The sequence below is a fragment of the Apus apus genome, chromosome 3 (assembly GCF_020740795.1).
Source record: "Apus apus isolate bApuApu2 chromosome 3, bApuApu2.pri.cur, whole genome shotgun sequence".
Classification (NCBI taxonomy): Eukaryota; Metazoa; Chordata; class Aves; order Apodiformes; family Apodidae; genus Apus; species Apus apus.
The window spans coordinates 1531854-1558992 of NC_067284.1; the positions used below are offsets into that span (position 1 = coordinate 1531854).

At 40.7% G+C, this 27139-nt stretch overlaps 1 protein-coding gene across 1 annotated transcript in view; it reads left to right on the plus strand.

Moving 5' to 3' along the window:
• The window catches only part of REV3L (REV3 like, DNA directed polymerase zeta catalytic subunit), a 108782-nt gene that overhangs the window by 52587 nt on the left and 29056 nt on the right, over positions 1 to 27139 (plus strand). Inside the window, exons 8-18 of the mRNA XM_051613089.1 lie at positions 346 to 430; positions 516 to 664; positions 959 to 1087; positions 3606 to 3843; positions 7669 to 7808; positions 10633 to 14830; positions 15205 to 16184; positions 16789 to 16871; positions 17905 to 18030; positions 20091 to 20283; positions 22685 to 22796. Coding sequence (XP_051469049.1) covers positions 346 to 430; positions 516 to 664; positions 959 to 1087; positions 3606 to 3843; positions 7669 to 7808; positions 10633 to 14830; positions 15205 to 16184; positions 16789 to 16871; positions 17905 to 18030; positions 20091 to 20283; positions 22685 to 22796 — 6433 coding nt within the window. The remainder of the gene's footprint in view (positions 1 to 345; positions 431 to 515; positions 665 to 958; positions 1088 to 3605; positions 3844 to 7668; positions 7809 to 10632; positions 14831 to 15204; positions 16185 to 16788; positions 16872 to 17904; positions 18031 to 20090; positions 20284 to 22684; positions 22797 to 27139) is intronic.

The following is a 27139-nucleotide window of genomic DNA, read 5'->3' on the forward strand; positions in this document are numbered from 1 at the left end:
GCTGCTTTCTGGCTGGTTTTCCTTGATTTCTGTGTAGAGTTAATCAGGCTGCATGAGCCAGACTTTTCAGAATTGTTTACTGATTGTTCTTGTCCTCTGAATGTTCACCTTGGTGCAGTTGCAGCATGATTTGTAAATGCTGTTGTAAATGAGATCAGTGGGAGTATGTGAAGCATTTTAAAATGTTTAAGTACACTTGAAAAATAGGCTTTCAAATGTGGCACTTAAAAGTAGTGGACACTGCAACTTTGAGCCATTTCCTAATAGAATTAGGAATTTTAGTTCGTCTCTGTGTTGAGAGATCAAAGTAAAACTAAATAACAAACATTTTTTTACATTTTAAAGACCGTGGATTTGTGCCAGCAACAGAGAGTGAAAAGTTTTTTCAGAAGAGACTTAAAGAAATCCTCAAGCAAAATGACTTCTCTGTGTAAGTGTTCAGCCATTTGCCATAAAGTATAGTATTCAATGCCAACCTTAAATATGCATTTAAAAATTGGTTTTCAATTAACTAGAACGTTGTCAGGATCAGTGGACTACAGTAATGGATCAGAGGAGTTCTCTGCTGAGCTAACACTACATTCTGAGGTACTTTCCCCTGAAGCCTTTCAGTGTACGCCAGCTAATATGGTAGAAGTGCATAAAGATAAAAAGATGAACAAAGGTGAGTATTTTTAACAGCATAATTGTTTAGGCATAAATCTGTCATGCTTTGGCTGTTTATACTGTTAGCAGAAGTAAGCCAAGGAGGATCTGATTATCAGTTATGAAAAAATGAAGAGTCATTTTGCTTTTATTTTCATCGTTGTTAGATTAAGCCTTTTTAAAATTGCTGTAGCAAATAATGGAAACAGACTTGAATAGTGAAATCCATTTACAAGTGGCTTGCTTTCATAGTGTATTGTTGTCTGTGACTCCTGGAAGTTTTATCCTTTCACTTTTTGTTTTTCTTTTAAAGAATCCAGTAAGATGCATACTGATAAAGAAGAGGAAGCAGTTATTAATGAAGAAGCAATTTTAAACATCGTGGAGAATAGTCAGAGCTTTCAGTCTTTGTCTCAAAGACTGAGTCAGACTACAGTTTTTAGTGAGTATGACTGAAATGTCTTTTCTTGCAGGCTGTTTTGTTGTTCCACAGTCATTGTTGTGTTCACTTAGGTTACCAGTCATGAAAGAAAGTAGGTACTTTACCTCAAGGAGTTTGTCAGATTGAGACTTCGTACACACACATCCCCTACTACCACTGCCAAAAAAACACCTTATATTTTTCCAAAGTGTCACCAGGACAGTGTATTTGTAGAGGCTGCTCTGTGCTTCATGGTTCACTCAACCTGTCCCCTTGCCAGGTCAGCTCATTGCAGTCTCTTAGAGGTATTGTCCTTCCTTGTGCTCCTGGGGTTATAGGACTAAAACTGTCAGAATAAAGATAATTGTGACTGTCTATCCATTATATTACTGCAGTTACTGCATCTTTCTTACAGTTATGATAAAGAGCATGCTTATGGGCTACCTTTAGAAGCTCAGCTGTCTGGAAATACTGAGACATAGTAGGCTGATCTTGAGAGGCAAGTTGCAGCAGAGCATTTCCCAAAATTTGGATACAAAATAATGGATGAAGGCAAAGAAACGAGAAGTGAAACATTAAAGATGGAGAAAAAAAGCAACAGCAAACAAATGTGGGTGGCGTGAGGGGGAAACAACAATAAAATAACACAACAAATCTACTTCAGGTAGAAATAGTTTAGTTACTCTAAAGGAAGTGAAAAACACGTAGTTTATGCTGTCTCTATATATATTCTTATGTAAAAATAAGCTGTAGTGTTAATATGCTCTAAAGCTGGTACTACAGGGTGTAGAGAGGGGAAAAATATCTGACCCCCATAGCCTCCAGTGCTTGTGACACATCCATGGTGTGAATATGTGCATGGGCAGCAACATATGTCTGTGGGTGAGACAGTGTACAGCAATGTACAGTCTTTTCTTGCACAGGAAGGAGCAAGATTAAGAGCATTTTTCAGTGCTCTTTATTTTGGAGAAAGTAGGCAGGATTTTGGTTATAGAAATTTTATAGGCAAGGGCTTGGGTTTATCAAGAGAACTTTAAGTAAAGTTATGTGGGAGCTGGCAAATATGAGCATTGATCTGTTCTTTTTTGGAGGGAGAACACTGAGAGGATAGAAGTGGCTGACACAGTATCTAGGGTACATCTTATGACTGCGTGTGGATTCCTCAACCAAACAGCAGTGTTGAAAGGGTCTGTTTTTTCCCACTGACTACAGACTCAAATAGAGATTTTATGACTTCCTTCTTTTTTGTCCTTCTGGTTTTTTTTATTATTATTATTATCATGGTGCTGCTAATCACTGGTGTCTTGTGTGACCCTGAGTAGCACATTGCATCTGAGAGTCTCTTGCTCTTCCATAGCATGGACTAGTCTTTCCTATGTCTGTGTAGAGTCTTAGTGTCACAGGGGCTGTGAAGTGCCCTCCTGTTGCTGTGAAGTACACAACAAGGTTTTTATTAATGGGAGGTGAAGTTGGAGTTTAGTGCAAAGGAGCCAAGGACAGAAAGTGGCATGGAAAGTGGGTTAATTCAGAGCTCTGGCAAAGGGGATGGTTTCCATTCTAAATGGTTGCATGGTGTCTTGTGAAGCCTTTGTAAAACATGGAAAATGCCTTCCTCACTGATGTTGAGACCTATTTTATATGATTCTCAGGATCATTGTAAATCATATGATATTTCCTGAGGAAGGAAAGTAGAGATTGTAGTTCTTCAGCCAGAGGAGAAGGAGAGAGAAGTAACAAAGATGCCTGGTAGACTGGAGATCATAAATTGGTTATGAGGTCAGATGAAAGGTAAGCAGGAGGAGAGTGAGAAACAGTTGTGGCTTGGAAGGATGTTTAAGAAATAAAAATAAAGAATGAGAAGGCAAGTGCAGAGTTAGTGTAAGCCTGGGTGAAATAAAGGAAAATTAAAAAAAAAATAAAGGGAGGAATGAATCAGATAAACTTTTTTGTGTGTTTAGGAAAACCTAGGAATAGGTAATAGTGAAAAGGGAGATGAAGTTAAGCATGATAGTAAGGGACAGAAGGAGAGGATAAATAGTTGGTCAAAATCAGCAGCACCTTTCATGAGCTGCAGTGATTGGAATTCTTCCCAGTGATACAGAGAGAAGTGCCCAACAAGGCTGATGCAGCCACTGACATGGTAAAAGCCAGAGAAGACAGGGATTTTTCAGGATAGGGAGAGTGAGGTTCCACGGAATGTGAGGAGGTGGTGGGTGGGGAGAGAGAGAGAGAGAGAGAGAGAGAGAGAGAAGAGCTGCCACAGAATTACTGCAATTAGAAGAGGAAGGCAGAAAGGAGGTCATGAAGATTATAGATAAAGAGCTAGAAAAGATAACAAATCATATGACTTTGAAAGATAAGATATAAAAAGACCTCTGTTTCTTTAGCCTGCCTTGCTCTAGACAGTAGTGAATTATTAGATTTTTAAATGTTGGGGGGTTTTGGTTTCCCTTGTTTGGTTTTGTTTTTTACTGGTAGACTATAACTAGTCATTTGCAAGTAGAACAAAATAAAGATACTACTTGGTCTTTTTCTGCAGTGGACAGTGGTGCTGATGAGGCCATGATTGATCTGTTGGCTGGATTGGAGAACGATGGATTTCAGATGGGACATCACAAAACCCTTTCTCACCATCATTCTCTCGGGAACTGCCGAAACTCTCAGAACAGCGATGACGAAGAGAACGAGCCGCAGCGTGAGAAGGAAGAGATGGAGCTTAGCTTGGTCATGTCCCAGAGGTGGGACAGTAGCACGGAAGAGCCGGGGCCAAAAAGAAGGTATCTGTGTGATTTTCTTTTCTTAATATGCTCTCTACTGCCAAATCCTTCCTCCCTCCCATCCAGTTCTCAAGAGTGCTGCAAGCCCAGTGAGCTGTAGAGAGCTCTCTGTTGGCAACAGTGGAAGAATCTGTGCAGATCTTGGACTGGAATGCAGTGACTGAGGTGATGCTGTGAATTGTCAGCTTTATGTGGAAATAAAGATGAAACATTTAGGTTTGAGATGAAAAATCAAGAAGGTTTTTTGTCCTGCAACTCCTAATAGAAAAACTTTAGTTGTAACCTCCTTTAAAGTCAGCCGCTGGATGTAGTACAAATGCTCAGACATACCTTGCACACCGTGTGTGCCCCTAACTTGTACTGAAGTGAATATTTTAAGAAGTATTCTTGAGAAGACTGACACACAAACCTGAGAAAAACACCCATTTGTTTCCATGCTCATAGCTTAAATCAAGACTTGAATGTTTTTCACTCTACTGAGCTACTAAAGGTCAGCATCTTGAATATTTTTAGGGCCAAGATTCTTGGAACACCTTCTCAGGTTGTAATGACCTTTTGTACAGCCTGCACTGACAGGTGTTGAAAGAAGTTATATTCAGTTTCTCTTCACCTCTGCTTTGGGCAGACCTTTTGGCATTTATAATTCTGTTTGAAAGGTGAGAGTCTTCAGATATAACATTCTCACTTATATATTTTTTTTACATCAGAAATAATAATTATACTGTGATTCAGAGAGCAAGAGAGGGACTGAAGTATTAAATATTTTCTTTCCTGAAGACATACAGAAAAGTTGTAACAGAATCAGAAGTTAGATCATTAGTCTTCTAATTCTAGAGATGATTCATCTCTAAAGCTACTTTTCCTATCTGACCTTTGGTTTTCTTGGGTTTTTTTCCCTCGTGTTAGTCTGAAAAGTTGGAATTTCCACCTAAAATGATGTTACTCTTCAGTTTAGTAGTTGTTTCTCTGTAAAACCAGCCTATATCTTGCAGGATGGATTAGCTCAGGGACAGCTCAGTATGAGCATGACACTACAGCTTCTGGGGACAGGTGGGATCCTCAAGCAATTAACTGATTGATGCAATAAAGAACCATATTTAAAAAAACTCATGAGACTTGTTGAGCTGGCTCCTGAATAGCACACTTGTAGATGCCTCCGTGTGAAGCCCCTCAGAAAGCACTAGGGACAGTGTGCAACAGGGTGGCAGCTCCTGTTCAGATAGAATGCCAGGCTTGGCTTCAGTGTGACCTCTGCAGAATTTGGACTGTCTTCAGAAGTGAGCACAGATACCTCTGCTCCCATGTGATTCTGCTCCTGCAGAAAGAGCCACTTTGCATCTGATGATGGATCCAACCTTATTCTGCTTAGGCTCAGTCTATCTTCACTGAATCCTAATGTATCCTACTATATCCATACTGTCACTTTGCTCTTCTTGGGTATTCAATGATCTTCCATTATCTCAAAAAATATATTGAGATTTTAAGGAGTAACTACACCCTACTGATGGAATTAAATGGCTTGGGTTTGATTTGTGCTGAACTGGAGCAGAACGCCCACCAAGACCTGGACTGGTTCATGTGTGGTGGTCTGATGCTGTGTCACTTAAATTTTCCTGGATTCTAAACTGGTGGGCTTGAATGCAGAGAGAACCAAGTTCTTATTGCAGAAGTTGTCTCCATCCTGACTGGGTTTACTAAAGTTGACCAAGATTTGCTTCATGCACAGGATTATAGCATAATTCAGGTTGGAAGAAACATCTAAATGCGTTAGAGTCCAGTGCTCTGGTGAAAGCAGCTGTGGATAGATCAGTTGCTCAAGGCCTTGTCTGGTCAAGGTTTGAGTATCTCCAGAGACAGATATTGCTTAGCCTGCATGGACAACTGTTCCAATGTTTGAACACCCTCAAAATGAAGAATATTTTCTGTATACATACCATTCCCTGGTGCATCCCTGCTCACCTCTGAATCTGGATTAATCTTCTTAATACCCATCTGTTGGATGTTTGACAAGTGCAACAAGACCTCTTAGTTTTTTCTCAAGGCTGAATAAATGCTGTTCCTTAGCCCCTTCTTGTACATCATGTGCTCTGGCCTCCAGTCACCCTGGTGCTCCTCAGCTGGATTTGCTCCAGTGTGTCAGTGTCTGCCTTGCAGTGGGAAGCCCTGGGCTGAGCACACTGCTCCAGATTCAGCCTCACAACTGCTGATTCTGGCCCCAGTCTTGCAGTCACAGCCCAGGGTGCAGCTCCACCTTTGCTGCCAAGGCACACTGCGTGCTCTCCCTTTAAGCTACTTGTCCACCAGGGTCTTCTGTATCCTTTTCCACCAAGCCATTTTCTAGCCAGCTCTCTCCCTGCCTGCAGCAATACTTAAAGGTTCTTTCGTCCCATTTGTGTGACATTTGGGTGGGTTTTTTTTGAAGTGCGGGAGGTTCCTGTCAGCTCGTTCCCCAGCCTATTGAGGTCCTTTGAAAGAGCAGCCCTGCTTTCTGGAGTACTGACTGATCTCCTCAGTTTGACATCCATTTGCAAGTAGAGCTGAATGTCTTTGCACTGTGCTTTTCTATGTTTCAGGAGCATAGAAGAGGGAGAACTAAGCTCATTTCATAGGTTGTGGCTGCTGTGTACCTAGCTGTGCTTGGTAAAGTCTCCCTTCCAAGTCTTGCTGCTTCCAGACTTGAGTTAGTCATTAATTATGAAGCCACTTGTGGGGTTTATTTGTTTCTGAACAAATAAACATGGCTTGACCTAAGCTGGCTACTTACTAAGCACATTCAGGTGGCTGGGGTGTTCTATGTGTAATTCATGCTCTGATCAAAGAGTTATCTCCACAGATAAGAGTTCTTCAAAAGGTTAGAGTGGATTTTCCTTCCTGTAACTTCAAAACCTTTGTATTTATACCTGTTGAGGTACTACACAATAATGTTTTGATACAATCTACTAGGCTAGATTATTATTGTCTTAAAAACAACAAACAAAGCAACCAAAACAACTCCCCAAACCTCAGTTCCTTAATATTTATCTGGATTTCTCTCTGGTAGCCACAGAGTAGCTTACTTCTATGAAGAATTATGTCCATCTCACACTTCATTTTAAAGAAGAAGAAATCAAATTCCCAAGTGCTTCTAAAATCATAGGGTTTGTATTTTGGGTTTTTCTATAGTTGTTTTTCTTCCTTTTCTTTTCCCCATATAAAGCCATGCCACCCTGAAAAATTCAGAGAAGCATTTCTTCCTAGATTTACTACTTTTTTTTTTCCAGCAGATTTTTAACTGTAAAAATTACAGTGTAGAACAGTGAACTTAGTAAAAGCAGCTTAAGCATCAGCAACTTCAGGGTGTTCAAGGGGGGGTGTGAAAAAAGCATTGTTTTTGTGATTGTGCTTTAGCTAAGCTTGCCAAGAGAGAGAAATGTTATCATATAGTAAAAATTCCTTTAAAAAAATTAAGCATCTGTTTGCTAAGAGCTAAACTGAAGTAATTTTGCACAGTTGATTTAGTCTTCAAATTTCAAGCACTTTCAAGCAATGGAATTAGATTTCAGTAAAACTGAAATAAAATTAAGCATCTAAGTGCCTTGTCTTTAGCTTAAGCTAGTGAATCCTGCTGGTTTTGTCTGTAGTTGTTGCCTCTTAAAATAGTAACAGCAAATAATATTTTTATTTTCTCAGCAGGAATTGTAACAATTACTTGTTTGTTGCCCTTGGCTCCTTCAAATGATATAACCATACAGCACCACAGCCCTTGGATTTTGAGGTTCCCTGTGTGTATTGGTATTCTCTAAGAGGGGTATTGTGCATTAATTAGTGCCTTCATTTTTCTCTTAGGTCAGCTGGCAAAAATACACATCGAAGTTCAACAGAAGAGGATTCATCTTCAGAGGAAGAAATGGAGTGGAGTGGTAACAATGTGCTCCTAAGTAATCTCTCTATACCTCAGTTAGATGGGACTGCAGATGAAAATGGTGGTAAGTAAACAGAAAAACAGTTTGGAATTTAAATTATTAACTGGGTCATAGTTAGTTTTCAGATGAATTTGCTAATCTCAGCAGTCGTAACCATTTCTAATTCTTGTTTCAATTGGAAGGAAACATTCTCAGTGGATTGCAGAAGCAGGCCCTTCATAGCCTCCTTACAAGCCAACAATATTTTAAACTCAGTGCCCTCTGCAAGTTACCAGAATCTGCAGTTTTGTTGTTTTATTGATCAAAAAAAGTCACTGTTCAATTAATTTTTTTTAAAAAAAAAACAGTTACATTGTTGCAAGGGGTATCTTTCTGTTACTATTTGTTATGCAAATATGGTCTTAAAATGAATTCTTTTGTAGGGTCATTTATCCCGTTAGGAATTAATTGTAAATAGTAAATGTGTTGTAAATTTAGTTGGTTCTTTGTTTTCTAGGTGTTTGCCACACATGCAAAAAAATAGTAAACCTTGGCTTGAGCCTGTATTTCATTCAGCAAATGGCATGTTCACTTCTTGGTATTGCATGAGCTAGAACTGTGCTGGGGCCAAACTGGTGCAGAAGAATCTGCCTTTCAAAATGTATAAAAAGTTAAATGAACCTATAGAGCTTTCTCTTGCCATCTCTTTATAACCTGCTGTCTTTGATTAAATAACCTTAGTTAATAGAATACACACTTTGAGGTTAGTCAAATATATTTAATGTGGTTTTTTCATTAGATAATTACATATTTTCACATTTTTTAAATTCTGTTGAACAAAACAGTGTAAAATATATGGATCTTGTGTGGCACTAAACCCACCCATATGCAGGGTTTTCTCAGTTCTAAGTTCACATTTCTTCTTGGTCTAATCAACAGTGATTCTACTTTAAGAAGTGTTAGTCATACTTCATTGGCTTAAAAATTTAAAATTTGTGGTTAACATCACTTTGTAAAGAAGCTTCTTTCTCAATCTGTAGCACAAATTGGTTGATGTAAAATCTTGTTTGTGATTATGCATAAATCTCATTTCCTATTACTGCATTTGCTCTTCAGGGCAGGAGTGTAACTCTCCACAAAATTTCTGTTTGTGTCTCTTGAAGCTATTTGACAAAATGACAAATCTCATCTTTTCTATAAGTATATAAAATACATGTGTCTTAACATATGTATTAACAGTTGTGTTTTAGAGAAAGTGAGCTGTGTGATCTCATCACAAAGACACCTACTCTTTCATGTTCACTCTTTAATGCATAGTTTGCTTTTTCCTTTGCTTTTATAGGTAGAATGGTAGGCTTAATGTGTGACTCGATGTAATCATAATATGATTTGATTTTGCAAAATACACAATTTTAATTTCCGTATTTGCAGTGCTTTGTAATTTAATGTAGAAGGGGATGCTTCTGACTGATGAGACTGTATTTAAAATTATTGTTTGAATTTTAGAATATTTTAAGGATAGGAAATAGGACATGCAAAAGAAGAATATAAGCTTAGAATGACTTTATTACTGTGAACTTTTACATCACCTTATAATAGGAGATACAGTAAATTCAAAACAGATCTCAGTCCACCTCCTCTAAATCAGAAAATGCTTGTCCACGCGTGAGTCTGTGACCATAGCATGACTGACTGACAAGTATTTTTGGAATCTTTATATCTGAATGGCCAGTTATCTCCAAGTGTTCACCATTTTCTTGGTTTTCAGTTAATCTTCCTCATTTTTTGTGTGGACTCCTACCCTCCCAAGAATCACAGGCATCTCCCAGCTGTGTTTCACAGCTCAGAGACTCTGTGTATGCACTAGAAAATGTTACTGGAAACAGATTGAGACTTCATTTTATTTTTCTCACCCGGCAACAAATAAATGGCAAAGATGAAGGCAGCATGAATCTAAGATAATCTCCAGACTGGTTGAGACTTAGAGCCCAAAGGATCCCCTGTCTAGTATGACAGTGTGTGCCACGTGCTTGCGGGTCATGCAGCAGGAGCAGGCTGCTGTGTGCCAGGAGCTCTGCAGTGAATGCCTCTCTGCAGAGCAATCAGCTCCTTCCAGGTGCTTAGTGTTCATTGTGGTTATGAGCAAGCACACAGCTGCTGCAAACTGGTTCTTAATTGGTTACTCCCCACCTGCCTGTCCACACAATCTCCTGCAGCACATGTGGTGAAAGTACCAGCCTGCCCAGGACAGTTAGTGCAGCCCAGGCTGGCCCCAGAGCAGTGTGGGGATGTTATCATGGACCTGAATTAATGGTCTCACTCCATGGTGCCAGCTTCTGGCAGAACCACCTGGGTGGGTGGTGGGTTGCTCTGCTGTATAACAGTGCAGCCAGCTACCTGTGCTTAGAGCACAGGACACCCTTGCCATGCTGCAAGACTGTACTTCAGCTTTCTGCACAATGACTTTTATGCATGGGGAGAGTCATCTAAAGAAGGTCTTTGTTTTTTAGAACCAGTGAGTGTGCCTTCTTCCCAGGGACAAAGCAGGATAAACACTTCTCTAGAAATCAACCTGTTAGTAGTTAGCTATTGGGAAGTGATCATAAAAGCCTTCTTTCATAAAACCAGCATTAATCTTTGGCAACTGAATGCAAGCCTACAATTTAAGAGTAACTGGTAGAAGGGCTGAGACACAATTGTCCTGACAACATGATAAGCAACTGAGAAAGCAGCTCATGTACTCAGGGTCTGTAGCGCTCGTGATCATAAATGCAATGTGATTTGGAAGGGATTTATTTATTTCTTTGGATGAGAGGGCTTTCAGGAAAATGTCATTAAAATTGTTAATGCCTTAGGTTTGTGTTTTTTGCAGGAAAACTAGGGTAAAATTGCTTATCTTCCATTTCAGACAATCCTTTGAATAATGAAAGTTCTCGAACTCACTCCTCCGTCGTTGCAACAAGCAAGATGTCTGTCAAGACCTCAATCTTTCACAAAGATGCTGCTACGCTAGAGCCCCCATCTTCTGCTAAAATCACTTTTCAGTGTAAACACACAAGTGCCCTTTCTAACCATGTTTTGAATAATGAAGATTTAGTAGAAGACCTCTCACAACCAAACACAGAAACAAGACCTGAACTTTCAGTCCATTCTCTTACAAAAGAAAGCACTTACTCAGCCAAGTACCCAACTCCATTCAGCAATAGTACCCACACAGAGAACTCTCACAAGGAGAGTAACAAGAAAGATAATCTCCCAGTAACTTCATGTGAAAATAATATTTTTGAGTATGAAGATGACATTTCATCAGTGAGCAGACAGATACCTAGTAGGAAGTATACTAGCATCAGAAAGGCTGAAAAAGATGTCTCTTTCATGCATGTGGGCCGCCACATTGGTGACAGCATGCTGAATAAAAACTTATTTAACTTTTCTGACTTGAGCCACTCAAGCCACTCCAAAGGTAAAATGCCCTCTGAAGTAAATGAAAAATCCAGCAGTGCAAGTATAAATAGTTTCTTTCCAGCAACAGTAACAGAAAATTGTGAGTTGGTGTCTTGTTCGGGAGGCAGTCGAACTGTGGTACATTCGCTTGAAAATAACACTGACGAAGGTGGCCTTAATAAGCTTAAAATTAGGTATGAAGAATTTCAGGAGCATAAGGCAGAAAAGCCAAGCCTCAGCCAACAAGCAGCACATTATATGTTCTTCCCTAGCGTTGTTCTTTCTAATTGTCTCAGTCGACCACAGAAGTTGGCTCCCGTGACATACAAACTGCAGCAAGGCAACAAGCAGTCCAGGTTGAAGCTGAATAAAAAGAAACATAGTTTTATCAATCATCAGGAGCCTGCAGGTATGAATGATGTTTCATCAGTGAAGGAAAGCTGCTACACACAAGGTAATGCTTGTAGTAATGTTCCTGATAAGGACAGCGCTTTACCTAGTGACTTAGTTCCTCTTGAGGCTTTTGAAAACAAAATGCCCACAAGTACTGCTAATTATGCTGACTGCCAGTTTGCAGATGGGTCTCTTGAAAGTGAGCAGTCATTTGGATTGTGTGGGAATAAATACACGCTCCGGACAAAACGGAAGGTGAATTATGAGCCTGAAGACAGTGAATCGAGCTTTGTCGCACACAACTCAAGAATTAATCTACCTCAGCCAATGGAAAGTGTTGAAAGTTTGGAAGGGTCTCAGAAGTCGCGAAAGCGTAGGAAGCTTTCTAAAAAACTGCCACCTGTTATTATCAAATATATTATCATCAATAGATTTAGAGGGAGAAAAAATATGCTTGTTAAGCTAGGGAAAGTAGATTCTAGTGAGGAAAGAGTAGTGCTCACAGAGGAAAAGATGAACTTATATAGAAAGCTTGCACCTTTAAAGGACTTTTGGCCAAAAGTTCCTGACTCTCCTGCAACCAAATACCCTATTTATCCACTAACACCAAAGAAAAGTCACAAAAGGAAAGCAAAACATAAGTCAACCAAGAAAAAAACTGGAAAACCGCAAAAAACAGGTAGTAGAAATATTAAAAGAACTTTATCTTTCAGAAAAAGGACTCATACAATTCTTTCTCCTCCTTCACCATCTTACAACGCTGAAGCTGAAGACTGTGACTATAACTATAGTGATGTGATGTCCAAGTTAGGTTTTCTTTCTGAGAGAAGCACAAGCCCAGTAAATACGTCTCCTCCTCGCTGCTGGTCACCCACTGATCCAAAAGCAGAAGAAATTATGACTAACCTGGACAGAGAAGCTTTATTTAGTAGGGGACCCAACAGGTACAACAGCAAGACTGTTAATGCTAGCGTAGGGAAAAATAGTCGAGCGAAAACTCAGGTTAAGAAATGTAAAAAGAAATTTGCTGGCCCCGCTGTATCTACCAAGAAAAAGAGAAAGATGAATCAGGCTGATAAAACAGCAGATGACGGGAAGAAGAAACCTAGAACAAAGCAAAGGCAAAAAGCAGCTGAAAAAGCATCCTCGAGAAAGCGCGTTGTGTTTACAGATGAGAAGGGCAGTGCTCGCCCGGCTGCAGAAGTGAAGTTTGTCCTGAAACATCAAGAGCTGCCTGAGATGTCTTACAGCTCTGTCACCTCACAGCCACTTCCTCACCGGAAAGACAGTCCTGGCTGCTCAGCAGGGTATCTGCCATCAGCACAGCTCCCCCCAGCACCCGAATCACAAGGGAATTTGTCAGGCTGCTTTCACGCACTGATGGATGTTGATAACCCTGTAGATGCACAGGGTTTGCCTGCTCCCCGAGAAGACCCTCATTCATCTCTTGCATCTACTCCTGTGCCAGCTGGAAGGGAAGTACCAAAAATGAGCTCTCAAAGGCCCAGGACTCAAAGTGCTGTATTCAGAATGAAGGATTCTGCTGTCATTCCAAACGTGTTCGATCCAGCTAATCACTCAACTCAGGTAACACAGAATGCACACATCTCTAAAGATAAGACTGCTGCAAAAGCAGAAGAGAGAAAAAATTTGCAAAACAGATACTTACCACCATCTGGGAAATTAAATGAAGCTCGTGACCCTTTGGACACAACGAAGATGGATCAGTTGCATGCCACTAACTATTTGCATTGTAAGGACAATAATCAACAGCAGATTTTTTGTTTATCAGAGGCATCCAAGCATTCTGACCCTTGTTCTTCTATTCTCAAGTCATCTGAGGAAAGCCCTGGGCCACTTCAGTTGCCCAAGAACTGTTTTGTAACATCTTTGAAGAGTCCAGTGAAGCAGTTAAATTGGGATCAAAACCAGAGAGGATTTGTTTTGGATATGTCACATTTTAAGCCTGAAACAGTAAAACAAAGGTCTCTGTCAGAAACAACCACGCAACCAAAACCCATCTCCCAGTATAAAAACAGGACTATAGTGGCCCCATCAGCGTTCAGTGAAGGACAGTCTGGCCTGGCTGTTTTGAAAGAGCTGCTCCAGAAGAGGCAGCAGAAGGCTCAGAGTGCAAATGTTGCACAGGAACCATTACCAGCTAAACCACAGCTGAGCGGGAATATCCCATGTCCTCTTGAGCCCAATAAAGGAATCAAAAGGTCACGGTCAGTCATGTCACCAAGAAAATCTCGTGCTCCCCGGAACACAAAGCCTAAAGAAAAAACACCAAAACTTTCAAAAATGGAGTCTTTGAGCCAGCAGATCACTAGTTGTGTGGATCACTCGATGTCTGATGGCAGCCCAGTGTTTTTTTCAGACCCTGGTTTTGAAAGCTGCTACTCTCTTGAAGACAGCTTGTCTCCAGACCACAATTACAACTTTGATATTAATACTCTAGGTCAGACTGGATTTTGCAGTTTTTATTCTGCAAGCCAGTTTGTCCCAGCAGATCAAAATTTGCCCCAGAAATTCTTGAGTGATGCAGTTCAAGATCTTGGTTCTGGACAAACAGCAGAAAATGACCTTCTGGGTCACAGTGACCAAAAATCTGAGGAAGAAAATCAGCGTTCTTCAAGCACAAGTAAATGGATAAGATCTGGTGCCCTGAGCCCTGAGCTTTTTGAGAAAACCTCCCTGGATAATACTGAGAACCACTGCCACAGCCAGCGGAGGAAAAACGTTCATCCCTCCACTGCTAGACCTACTTCTGGTGATACCTCTTGTACACAAGAGGCTGAGGTCTGTTTAAATGAAAAATTCAGATTGAATAGAAGTACAGTAAATAAAGAGAGATTTCTGAACCTTCCTCAGCCAACCAGCTCAGACTGGATACAAAGCCACATTAGAAAAGAAACCACTTTTGAACCTTGCCAACCACTTGATTCAGTTAGTACCTCTTTTACGTTGATACTGTCTTCTCCTGATGGTGAACTTATAGATGCAGCTTCTGAGGATTTAGAATTGTATGTTTCGAGAAACAATGAGGCATTAACTCCAACTCCAGACAGTTCACCAAGATCAACCAGCTCTCCCTCACAATCAAAGAATGGAAGTTTTACACCTCGTACTGCTCACATTCTTAAGCCTCTGATGTCCCCACCCAGTCGTGAAGAAATCATGGCAACTCTGCTGGATCATGATCTTGCAGAAACAATTTATCAGGAACCATTTTGCAGCAACCCTTCAGATGCTCCAGAAAAGCCAAGGTACTGTGTTACATTTCTGTCTACATATGCTTGTGATCATATTAGATTTAATTTATTCCTGTAAACAGTTTGATGCTGTTATGTGGCCCAGATGCATGAAAGATCCCATCTGATATACATATATTTGAAGTTGAAAATTACTGTACTTCCCATGCAAATACCCATTTTCATTCATGACACTTAGGTTTCTTTTATTGCTTGATACTATTTTAGCAAGTGGGAATGTGCCTGCTTGGCCTGTAAAACAAAGATGCTGCCCAGAGGAGTTGCATAGTGGGGAAACTAGTTAGCAGGGCTCTGCTTGCCAGTCAGCTTGCGGACTGCCTGCAGTGCAGGTTAGAGCAAAACAATAATTCCAACTGTTTTCTTAACAGGGAGATTGGAGGACGGGTTCTCACAGTGGAAACTAGACTTCCAAATGACCTGCTTGAGTTTGAGGGGGACTTCTCATTAGAAGGTCTGCGACTCTGGAAGACGGCGTTCTCAGCCATGACAGAAAGTCCCAGGCCAGGGTCTCCCCCCCGGTACGGTCACCCGACTGTTAACAAAAGAGAGAGGAATAGCCATAAAACTAGTGTAGACAAAAAAATAGTCATAATGCCATGCAAATGTGCTCCAAGCCAACAGCAAGTTCAGATATGGCTTCATGCCAAAGAAGAGTATGAACACTTCAAGAAATTGCCTAAGAATCATCCTGCTGAGCCAGGAAAGGCTGAGGATTCCAGCTCTGCAGTATTGTCTGAAGAAAAATCTATAGACATAGTAAAAGCATCTAAAGATTTGAATTTATCTAGTCTGGAAGATGAAAGACCTGTTGTGCCTACAAAGAATTCTCCTGCTTCTGTGGCAGAAGCTACAAAAACACAAACTAAGGAAACCTGTGATAAATCTACAAGCACTATAAGAACTTGTATAAATACTAAAAATGAAATAGACTCCAGTAAAACTCCATCTGAAAGCAAGACACTTATTACTTCAACACTAGAACATGAGAAAGAGGAGGAGGAGGAAGATTATTATGTCAATTACAGTTCACCAGATTCTCCAGTACTTCCTCCTTGGCAGCAAGTAGCATCTCCAGATCCCAGGCAGTCCAATTTAGAAGACACAGATTGGAAAAGTCAGGATATTATTCTGTCTTCTGTGGAAGGAAATGATGTAGTACCTGTTGGAAGTGCACAGAACTCTCCATCCACCCAGGAGGATGTTAGGACATCCTTTGACACATCTCCATTTCCAGTTAATGAAGATCCTGGGAATTCTGAAGTTGTTTGCCTGCACAGCACACCCATTGTGCAGAGAAAGAACCAAGATGGAATACCTGAAGTTCTTGGATTTACGCCTTTGTCCACAGGTAAATCCATGAAGGGATTCTAATGAAATGCCAAAACAAATTTCTGAATATAAGAGGCTGTATTTCTTTTGACATCATGAGAAAAGAATTTCATCTCCTCAAAAATGTACTGAAAACTAGCTTTGGAAAGGCAAAGTCCTGTGCATGATTGTTAAAGTAACTGCTGAATTTTGAAAAAGGGCTAGAAACAGAACACCCTTTTGCTTCCTGATAGTTTCTAATAGCTGAACTCTGAAGTGCGGATTAAAAACTTAGTTTAAAAGTGTAGCTTATTTGGGGGATTTTGAAATCGTGTTGGTTCTGTTGCTTGTATTTTTTCCAAATATAATCTCAACGTAGGGTGTGAGTGACATTGCAGTGTTCAACATGTTAATAGTGTGGGCTTTGGTAACTTACTGGCCTTGTGCTGTACATTCCTAAGTGCCCATAAATATCAAGTTCTAATAGTTGTGCTTTGGATTGGACAGATAAAGTTGCATTTGTTTATATATACAGTATTTGTTTGTAATGCTAACCACATGCCTCTGGTTGTTTCCAGCATGTTGTTTAATATCTAGACAGTATGATTGAGGCTAAGCAGTTTTGCACTCATCTGTGTTTACAGAACCAAAAGCCCAGAAGCTGAGCCATAAGAAGGGAAATCACGCTGATGGTCTTCGAAGAGTGCTTCTAACCACACAAATGAAGGTAAATTAAGATGTTGGGTACAGATGTATTTTTATTACACCACACCTGCACATTTCCATTCTTTTCCTTCTGTCTTGTTTTTTTCTTTTCCTGTTAAGGTTTAGAAAATATATTTTCAGTGGCAGAGCCCCAAGCTTTAGAATCGGTGTACACTCAAAGTTAGCAAGAGAATATAAATTTAATTTGCAGGAGGGGGAAAAGTTCTGTGCTTTAGGGTAGTGAGAAGCTAACGGAACACTAAAGAGACACTGTAAGGATGTTGCTTGGCTCTATTAGTTACAACATCCTTTTAAAGTTCTTTTGTGATTTCCCCTACATATGTGTCTGTATATACACAGACCTGGATATTTAGGTGTCTGTGTGTGTTTTCAGACAAGGTTCTAAGCATTTTCTGAGAACAAGGGGTGCAGTGACTGGCACTGCTGAGCTGCCAGGGGAAGGAAGGGAATGGATCACATAAAATGACCAGACTTGCCTGTTTTCCCTCAGCAGGGTTTCTGGACACAGAAGGTGGGTTAGGGGCAGTACTGGAATGACCCAATAGTCTTTTCTTTTGTGCTCAACATACCGGTGTTCACCTAGTTCACGTGGGTACTTCAGTGTACCCTCAATTCAGTGCCTTAAAAAGTGGTGACTGAAACAGGTTTTTGATGAATTGAGCTCAAGAGAGAAGAGAGATCTGCTGGTTCCCCTGCCCTAGAGTTTCTAAGAAGGCCAATATGTGTGGGGTTTTTTTATTTTGTGCTTGCTTGGGTCTTTTTCAAATATTTTCAGACTGCCTGTTGCTTTTCTATGAAGTTTAACAGAAATTATTCCTAAAATACAGAAAGATACAGCTGTTGTTTCCCCATTAAAATATGACATGAGGGAGATGGTGAAAGCTTTTTTGTGTGTGTAATTCCAGTGTAGCATTTGCATTTTGATTGATAAATTTGTATTTAATATTGTGTATGAATTTAGCGTCCTGTCGTTTTTAAATATTGTAGTGTGATGATTTTTTTTTCCTCTTCTTTTTTTTCCTCCTCCCGATAAGAATCAATTTGCTGCACTTGATGCTCCAAAGAAAGAGACTTCTCAGATTGAAGGACCATCTTTAAATAACACTTACGGTTTTAAAATGAGTGTGGAAAACCTGCAGGAAGCAAAATCTTTACATGAGGTAACTTGTATGATATTTTATAAAATAATTCAGGCCAGTTTTATAATGGCAGAATTTAAAAATGTTTTCCTCCTTGGTCCCTGCCTGACTTAGAATTAATCAGTGTGTCATGCCTGCAGGCTGAAGTAGTTGCTCTTCTAGTTTCAGCCTGATGTCCAACTGTCTGTATATAATAGTGTCTGTGACTAAATGTCACAGTGTTTCTGTTGAGAAGGTGATAAACATCCCTTTAAAAAATAAGAAAGTTAAGGAAAGATCAGGAGGAAGAAATAGCAAGTTTTGAATAAAAACGTTACTGGAAAAACTGCTGGACCATAACTTTGATGGATCGTGTCCTTAAGGAACAAGGCACCTGGCACCATTGCCCTGCCCTCCCAATATCTACAGGTTCCCTTCTGAGCCTGCTGCCAGTTTCTGCCACCTCTAACAGAACAGTGCATGTCTCAAAGAGCACTTCTACGTGCTTCATGTAGATCAGTGGTTGGTCTGGGGAGAGAGGTCACGCTTGGTGCTGGAGATGGGGATGCAGTGTGGGCGCAGTGTTGCTGTGTGTGGCTGCTGCCTGGCCAGCCAGCACGTCTGTGCTCTGGACCTCACCACACCCTGGCCTGGAACGAGCTGTTGGGTCAATTCAGAGATGAGATGAGGAGACAGCAGATGATACAGGAGAAGCCACAAGAAACTAATGGTTCTGCAGGAAGAGGAGTTAGAGCTTGGCAGTCAATTCATTCCAGTGATGGCTGCTGTGATTTGGGATGCAAACCTAGAGGAACTCGGGCTGCTTCTAGGGCAGCTGATGTACTGGGCAGTACTTGTAACTTTCCCTTGTAAACCCTCAACTTGCCCATTGGTTCCCACTGTCAACTATGTTATGCAAAACCACAGAGCAACACCATAGCACTGAAACAGTATCAAATACTACAGTATTTCTTGTAGCGTCAAACCTGTACAATGTATCACAGAATCCCAGAGTGGTGGGGTTGGAAGGGACCTCTGGAGATCACCCAGTCCAACCCCTGCCAGAGCAGGATCCCTTAGAGCAGATCCCACAGGAACACGTCCAGGTGGAGTTGGAATGTCTCCAGAGAAGGAGACTCCACAGCCTCCCTGGGCAGCCTGTCCCAGGGCTCTGTCACTCTCACTGTAAAGAAGTTTCTTCTGATGTTTACATGGAACCTCCTATGTTCCAGTTTGCACCCACTGCCCCTTGTCCTATCACTGGACATCACTGAACAAAGCCTGGCTCCATCCTCCTGACACTGCCCTTAACATATTTGTAAACACTGATGAGGTTGCCCCTCAGTCTCCTTCAAGCTCAAGAGACCCAGCTCCCTCAGCCTTTCCTCATCAGGGAGATGTTCCACTCCCTTCAGCATCTTTGTGTCTCTGCGCTGGACTCTCTCAAGCAGTTCCCTGTCCTTCTGGAACTGAAGGGCCCAGAACTGGACACAATATTCCAGATGTGGCCTCACCAGGACAGGGATTAGCATTTTCTTAGTGCAAACCGTTCTGCAAACAGCTGTAGCAGCATTATGAGGAGGCTTATTACTGCAAGTGAAGGGAAAGTTGGGTATTCTCTATCTTCCTGTGAGTGACTTAATCTTCATGCTTATTTGCGCATCTTGAGGTGAGGAAGGGAAAGGAAGATAAAGACCAACAGTGATCCTTTGTTCTTGCTCAGTCTAGAAACTTGAATCAGCTCAATATGCAAAACTGTTAGAAAACACTGCAGGAATTTACAGTTGCTGAAGTTGATTGTTTCTGCTTGTTTGTGTTTTCTGCTTTTAGTAGAAGAAGGTAGTTCTCAGAAAAAAATACTGAACTTTAATAATAAAAAATGTATTAAATGATTAATGTTTTACTGCAAGGCAATGCCTTTTGCAAAAAAGTGAGATCCAGAGATGCATGTTTAATAATTTCTAGTGATTCTCAGATGTGACCTCTTAGTTACAACATAATATTACCATAAAATGTCTGCAATTAATTCATTTGCGCTGATAATCTCTTAAATATCTTGAAGAGAGCTCCAAAACTAACTCATTGTGTTTATTTGTTGGTAGGTCCAACACCTTACCCTCATCAGTTTGGAGTTACATGCTCGAACCAGACGAGATTTGGAACCAGACCCAGAGTTTGACCCGATCTGTGCTTTATTCTATTGCATCTCCTCAGACACAGCACTGCCAAATACTGATAAAAAAGAGATCACTGGTGCTATAGTGATTGACAGAGACAGGACGCTCTCCAGCCAAGGTTCCTATTGCTTTTTTCTTAACATATTTTACAGAAATGCTGATTTCATAGTAGTCAAACAGTAGCAAGCAAAATATAACCGAGTATCTGTATTACTATTTAGCTCATTTAATTTTGTCTTGTTGACTGTTGGATGAATGGCCATTTTAAACATAGAGTTTTCCTGCTTATATCTTCCAAAGAACTATTGCATGGGCTGTAAACCACAAACAACATCCTCACGTGCAAAATCCCTGTGTTTGCCTACTTGTGGACAAGCTCCTGCAGTGTTCTAAAAGTATAAAGAGGAAAACCTGCCTTTAGCTTCCTGCTCAAGTTGCTGGTTTAGCTACGAGTAGCAAATGTTAAAAAGCAAGACAGTATGTTTGATATTTTACTTAAGGGTTATTTTTGTGGTTTTATCTGATCCTTTCAGGATCCAAACAGGGGCCCTTATTCTACTGTACCTTTTTGGCTTTGTTTAGACCAGTGATACTCAACCTGTGGCTCTAGAGCCGGATGTGGCTCTTCATGGCCCTACAGGCGGCTCTCGCAATGTAGGCGTCTGATCGGCGCTCCACCCTGTCAGGCAGCGCGGGGAGCACTGAGCAAATGGACCAGCAGTGTGGGAGTCGCTGAAGTTCCCCCTCCCATAGGGGGAAAGAAAAGGAGCTGCTGGGACCCCCCCACAGGTAAGAGTAGAGATCACCTCCCACCCAGCAGCCGTGGGGCAGAGTGGGGAGAAACTCGCCCGTTTTGCCCCTTCCACCCCCTCCACCCCACTCCTTCCGAGCAGTCAGAAGGGGGTTGAAGGCAGAATGCTGCTGGGAGAGAGGATGCTGATGTGTCACCTCGTGATATATCAATATGTGATGATGTTGAGGCAGCAGCATCACACATTGAAGTGTCATGATGGGAAGAAAAAAAATATAAAAAAAAATAATAAAAATCACACTGTTGATACTTGATTCTGATGGTGCTCTACAACTCCATTTAATAAAGAAGTGGCTCTCCAGCTGTTAAAGGTTGAGTACCACTGGTTTAGGCTAGTGAAAAAAACAACAAACAAAAAAGTCCTCTTTCTTTCAGGGTTTCTTTTGGCATTGTGAACATGTATTAAACCACAAAATACTGTCTAAAATTTTAAGTGTGGAGAAAGCCCTACCAAAAATAAATTTAGCATTAAGGCAACAGCTCCTTCTTTTACCAGTTTATTTTTCCATGTATTGTAGATATTATATCATGTTAAGTTCTTATTATTGTCAGTGAAATTTATTCTGGTATTATATGCTTGTTATCTTTAAAAAAAATCTCTCCGTTACCCTTCTAAGTGAGATTTTCCAGAGTATCACCACCATGGCTCCCTAGGTGTGTGCCACTGATAAATGAGCAAGAAAAAGCTCTCTGTAAAGAGGTCCAATAATATTTTGAAAAAACAAAGGTTCTCCTCTGGTTTTGTTAGTGAAATAAAATTATATGTTTAAATGTTCTTGTGACATTCCTTGCTTTAATTGATGTGTGCTGTCATTATTTTCTTGGTTAGAACCTTTTGAGTTCCTTGTGAAGTGACTTGACATTGAGAAACACCTTTTTTTTTCCTTTTTGTACTATTTGTGCTTTGTAAGTTATAGTGCTCATTTTAACATATAATTCTGAAAGCACACTTTTCATTCTGAAGATCTGAAGAATACGTCAAAGTGGAATGCCTTTCAAAACCTCTAGATTGTTGGCTTCATCAGAGAGATTATCTGTTGCATAGAGAAAGTGAAAAGACAGTTTGTGTTGCCTATTATTAATGTAAAGAGTCTTTTTATATGGAGGGCAAATGCTGAGTTTGTGCATGCATATAAATGTAGCTATTATGCAGACGTGATCAATGTAAACACTTAAATGTGCACTCACTGAGCAGTTGCTTGTGTTTTTCTATTGGTAACTTAGCAGTGTTTTTCATGAAATGTACTAAAAACAGAACTATACTTTGTTATGTAGCAATTTCCATTCTTCGAGGCATTTTGCAAAGCACTACTCTGAGCTAGCAATTAAAATATGTATTTTGCATGAAAACTGTATGAGCTGTCATGCAGTCCTTCAGTATTTCTTCTTCAAAAATAATTTTCTAATAGCTGGGCTCTGGTACATGTGAAATGGTGATGTATCTCTTGAATCAATTTTCTTTCTAACTGAGAATTTGTGCAGAATTACCACTATCAGAATTTTACAAAGTCATAAGAACAACTTTTCCACCCAGGAGGAACAAAATAAGTCAACGGAAATAACTGTGAGAACAATTAGTGTTAAAGATAAAAATAGGTTGTATTCCATACTTCTTTACAGTTGTATGCTTTATTCTAATGTAATGTTGTTGACTGAAATAATGGAATTCCTTCTAAATGGTAATGATTCTTTTTAATTTCTTTTCTAGGGAGCAGAGACCAAGCCCCCTTGCTCACAAGATCTGGAGTTACAGGACTAGAAGTCAGTTACGCTACTGATGAAACAGCTCTTTTCCAGGAAGTAGTGAATATTGTAAAAAGGTAGCATATCTGTACGTTCTGCTTTTATTTTTCAGGCTTGGTACAGCAGATTTAGTTCCTTCAACCCTTGCCAGTCTCTCAAATACTGATTTTCGTTGCTGTTGTTTCCCTCAAAGGCTTATTTCTAGAGTGGACAAGCATGGTGGTCTTTGGAATAAAAATATGTTTTGATTTTCCTTTTCTCTGACAGCAAGAACACTCAGATCCTCTTAAGCAGCTGAGTTACAGTCTTGAGACTAATCTGCCATATATGTAATCTTCTTTAACGTACAACCTTTCCTGTTAATCCCAGACTTTACTACACATCTCTCTCTGAAACACTCAGACTGGTAGACACCAACAGTGCTGAAAGCTACAGAAAATCCCTTAGATGGGAAGAAGTTTTCTAGGGACTCTGAAGCAAGACAGGAAAAAAACCTACATGAAACTGCCATGGACGGATTAAAATAACCAGTAGTTGAAAAATCAGTTTCTTTCATTAGTTTTGTCTTCTCTGAATGGAAATCCCCTGCTCCATCAGACTTGGAAAACTGCTGGTTTTCCTCATCCCCACCAGGGCTGGGAAGCCTGTTTGGTAGACCTCTCAGCTGGTGAGTAGGTGGAACCACAGATGTCTCTCCAGGCCATACTGACAGAGGTGCAAAGCTGTAAAAGTGCAAGGAAAAATAAACAGATTTAAACTATGAGTCACCCTGCTGGAATAGAGGCACAAGAAAAGTGTGTACTAGGCAGAGTACATTTGCAATTCTTTCTCTCTCCAACCAGAAAACCTCTGATGAGAAAGACATTGACCAACCCCATGAAGCCAGAATACAAAAAGAGTTGCTGAATGCAACCAGCACAGGGTGGGTCCTGACAGAGCAGCAGATCCCTGCTCAGAGAAGACAAAATTCAGGTAAGGAACATAGTTTTATATTTCTCTTTCTTGGAAATCTAGTGCTCCATCAAACTTAGGAAAATTGCTGACAATGAGAAGCTGCCAACAAATGAAGAATTCTCTGCCAGCTGTGTGGAGTTTTAAAAAATGACAGTACCTAAAAGAGTATGGGAGGGAGAACTCAGCAGTTAGAATATCTGTTTGTTGATGAAGAGCAGCAGGAGTGCACATCTGTGGGTATTGGAGGCACTATGGGATGAGAAAAGCATGCAGGGCTGGTAGTGCTTCAAGATGGGCTGTACCAATCAGCAGGGTGCTGACTGAGGAGTCTCTTCAGAAGAGATCTTCTCTTCCAGCACTGTGCTAGCCCGCCTTTTTGACTCAGCAGCTTTCTCTTCAAAGACTGAGTTAGTTAGCTTGTATTCCTGGAAGATAAAAGATGTGATCTGTTAATGGAGAGGCAGACTGCTGTCATCATCTTAGTCTGCATCTCTCCCCCCTCTATGCAGTATCACCCAAGGAATCAGACTTCTGCTGAACTCTCAACAACTTGTAAAGTTTGGACCACATCTGCAGTGTGGAGCTCTTTTTCCCCTTTATTTTCTGTAGCCTAGGTGAAAGTGAATAATTAATTTTACTGCAGTAAATGTTTTATCTTTCTTAAGCATAAAACACGTGTCCAGGCCCAGAGTAGCTTTATCTGAAGGAAGAAGGTAAAACTATGTGATTAAAAAGGAGTGGACTGCAAAAATCTTCCTCAATGGGAAGTGAACAAGCAGGCAGCTTTTATGAAAACTTTAAGCATCAGGAATTATTTTTCAAACAATCTTCTTTTGCTGTTTTTAGTGTTATTGTTTCCAGCACAAGCTAGATACTGTAGTTGTTCTGGTAGGTGCACTTAATAATCTGATAGATTAGAGAAATAAAACAACCAGGCCATGTTTAAGAAGCATGGCCGCTTGGGCTTCTTGGAGCAAGACTCAAAATCACCAGTTTCTCAGCAGAGAACCATGTCATTGTCTTCCATACTGATGTATGTGCATCAGGCTCCAGGATAATAGGTTCTTGTGACCAAACAGCATGGCCAGCTTGACTGCAGCTGGCTTTTGGTTCATGTTCTTGGCGTCTTTGGCAGTTGGAGAGAAGGTTGGAAGAGTGAAATTCCACATTACCTGGCCCAGTGAATGACAGTGTCTCTTCAATCTTGATTGTCTCTACCAGGAACAGACTTTATCAGCCCTTTACTGGGACACTGAAGAGGGGCTAGCTCAGCTGTGGGAGGAATTCTCTTACGCAGTCCAGTTGAAGAGCCTTTGTTCTCATTTCTAGTCATTCTCTTCGCAGTTGGCCTAATTCTTGCTCTTACTTCATACATGTGAAATTGTGGAGCATACTCATTTGCTTCAAGTTCCAGCCTTCTACTTCCCTACTCAGGCCTTTAGTTTTCATTCAGGTCCTGGTTATTGAAAGTGAGAAATGGTTGATTCTGTCGCTTCTTGTCAATAGATGTAAACTCTGGGAGAGCACAGTAGAGAATTCTTGATGACTGTTCCCAGCACACAGATCAGGGAAAGGTGATTCCTGGGAAATGTGTAATTCCCTGCAATACTCTTAGCTCATCAATCTCTTTCTCCATCAGAAATCTGCAAGCATTTTGCCTTCCAGCAACTGAGAGTATCTACACAAATACTTCTGTAGTGTGCTGGTTGATATCAAGGGACATAGATGCTAAAGCAAAGAGTAATAAATTAATGAGGTTTTAATGCTTGATGGTGTTTTGTTCTTGGGCTGCACCACGATCACAGAACCACGGAATTACTCTGGTTGGAAAAGACCTTTAAGATCATAGAATCCAACCATAAACTAGTAGCCTTGTGTCACTGAAGTGTTTCCCAAATCTAACCTTTTATAGCACAGATAAAGTTACTCTCTTACATGTTCACTGCAGATGAGACTAGCTCCAGGAACTTCCCTGGAATTGATGAACAGAAGCTGGATTCAGTCGCACGTTCACTGTGAAGCTGTTCAGTGTGTGCTAAAGTGAATGATTACAGTAAGACTAATGTGGTTTTCCACCTAGACATCCCTGAAATAAATACCACGTTAAATGTTCTTCTGTGAAATTAATGATGTTGTCTCTGATTAACTCAGGGCAACTGAAAATTAAAATAAGTCATCTTGAGGTCTATAGTCCAGAAGACAATCTGATTGTTTCTCTGAAATTGTGATCTGTGATTTCATCTCTGCTGAAAACTAGCAGATTTGTCCAAACATTGAGGGGAATAAGCACTTTTCTTTCTAGGGAATTATTACAAAGAATGATTCAGCTGTGAAATGGTATTACTTACAAGTGTGAGTACCAAAATCTATGTAGAGACAGATAGAAGAAAGCACATAATTGTAAAGGAAATTTGAGAATTCTCTTTAATTCTAAAAAGTATTGAAATACCAAGCATGCTTGAGGGTTGAGAGGCAGGGAACAGTTTGAAAGGAAGAGCCATAGAGGTGAGTTTGGAGGAGGCAGGGAAGAATAAACAACATGGATTTGCAACAAAGAAAAATAGCATTAAAGTGGTTCTTGATATCCTGACAACTGTCTCAGCTTTTGAGAGGAAGCTTCCCTTACATAGGTCCAGTTTTCCCTTCTTTGGTAAGCTGTTGTAGAATCCAGGAATGGTAGGTTGGAAGGGACCTGAAGGATCATCTGGCCCAACCTCTCTAGGCACTACTCCAGTTGACATGAGGTGGCTCAGCACCCTGTCAAGCTGAGACTTCAAACTGCCCAATGTGGGGGAATCCACCACTTCCCTTGGGAGACTATTCCAGTTTGCCTGTCCTCATGGTGAGAAATTTACCTCTTCTGTCCCATTGGAATTTTCCCAGAAGCAACTTGTGCCCATAGCATCATCCTCTGGCTGTAAACAAAAAAAATAGGACTTCATCTCGAAACTGGCATAAAGCAGCTGAGAAGCAGCCTCCTTCCTATGCTGTGCAGCCATCGTGGATGATCTACAAGCACAGGGAGCCAAGTTGTAAGCTCTTTGATGTTGGCACAGGAGAAATGTTTGGGTGTTTTTCTTGAAGTGGAGCCTGTTCCTATCCTGCTGTCCTGAAGGACTCTGTCATGCTGCCTGAGCAGCCTTCTGGAATAGCTGCTCTCTTTATCATGAGGTGGCAGTGGCAGTGAGTTGGGATAAAGTTGGAAGAAGCTGCTTGAAGAGGTAAAACAGAACCAGCTCTGTCTGAACCTAAAGGCAGAGAAGCAGACTCAGGTAGCTCCACAAGCCAGTCAGTACAGCACACAGGAAGGCTGGCTGTTCAAAGAGGAGGAAGGGAATGCTGCAAGAAAGGTGGTCTTCAAAAGTGTGGGAGAACTAGAGCTGTCCAAGCCTGATGGAGCAGTGGATTCCCATGAAAGAGAAATTAAATGTCTGGGCCTCTCCTTCACTTTTAAGGCAAATTATGT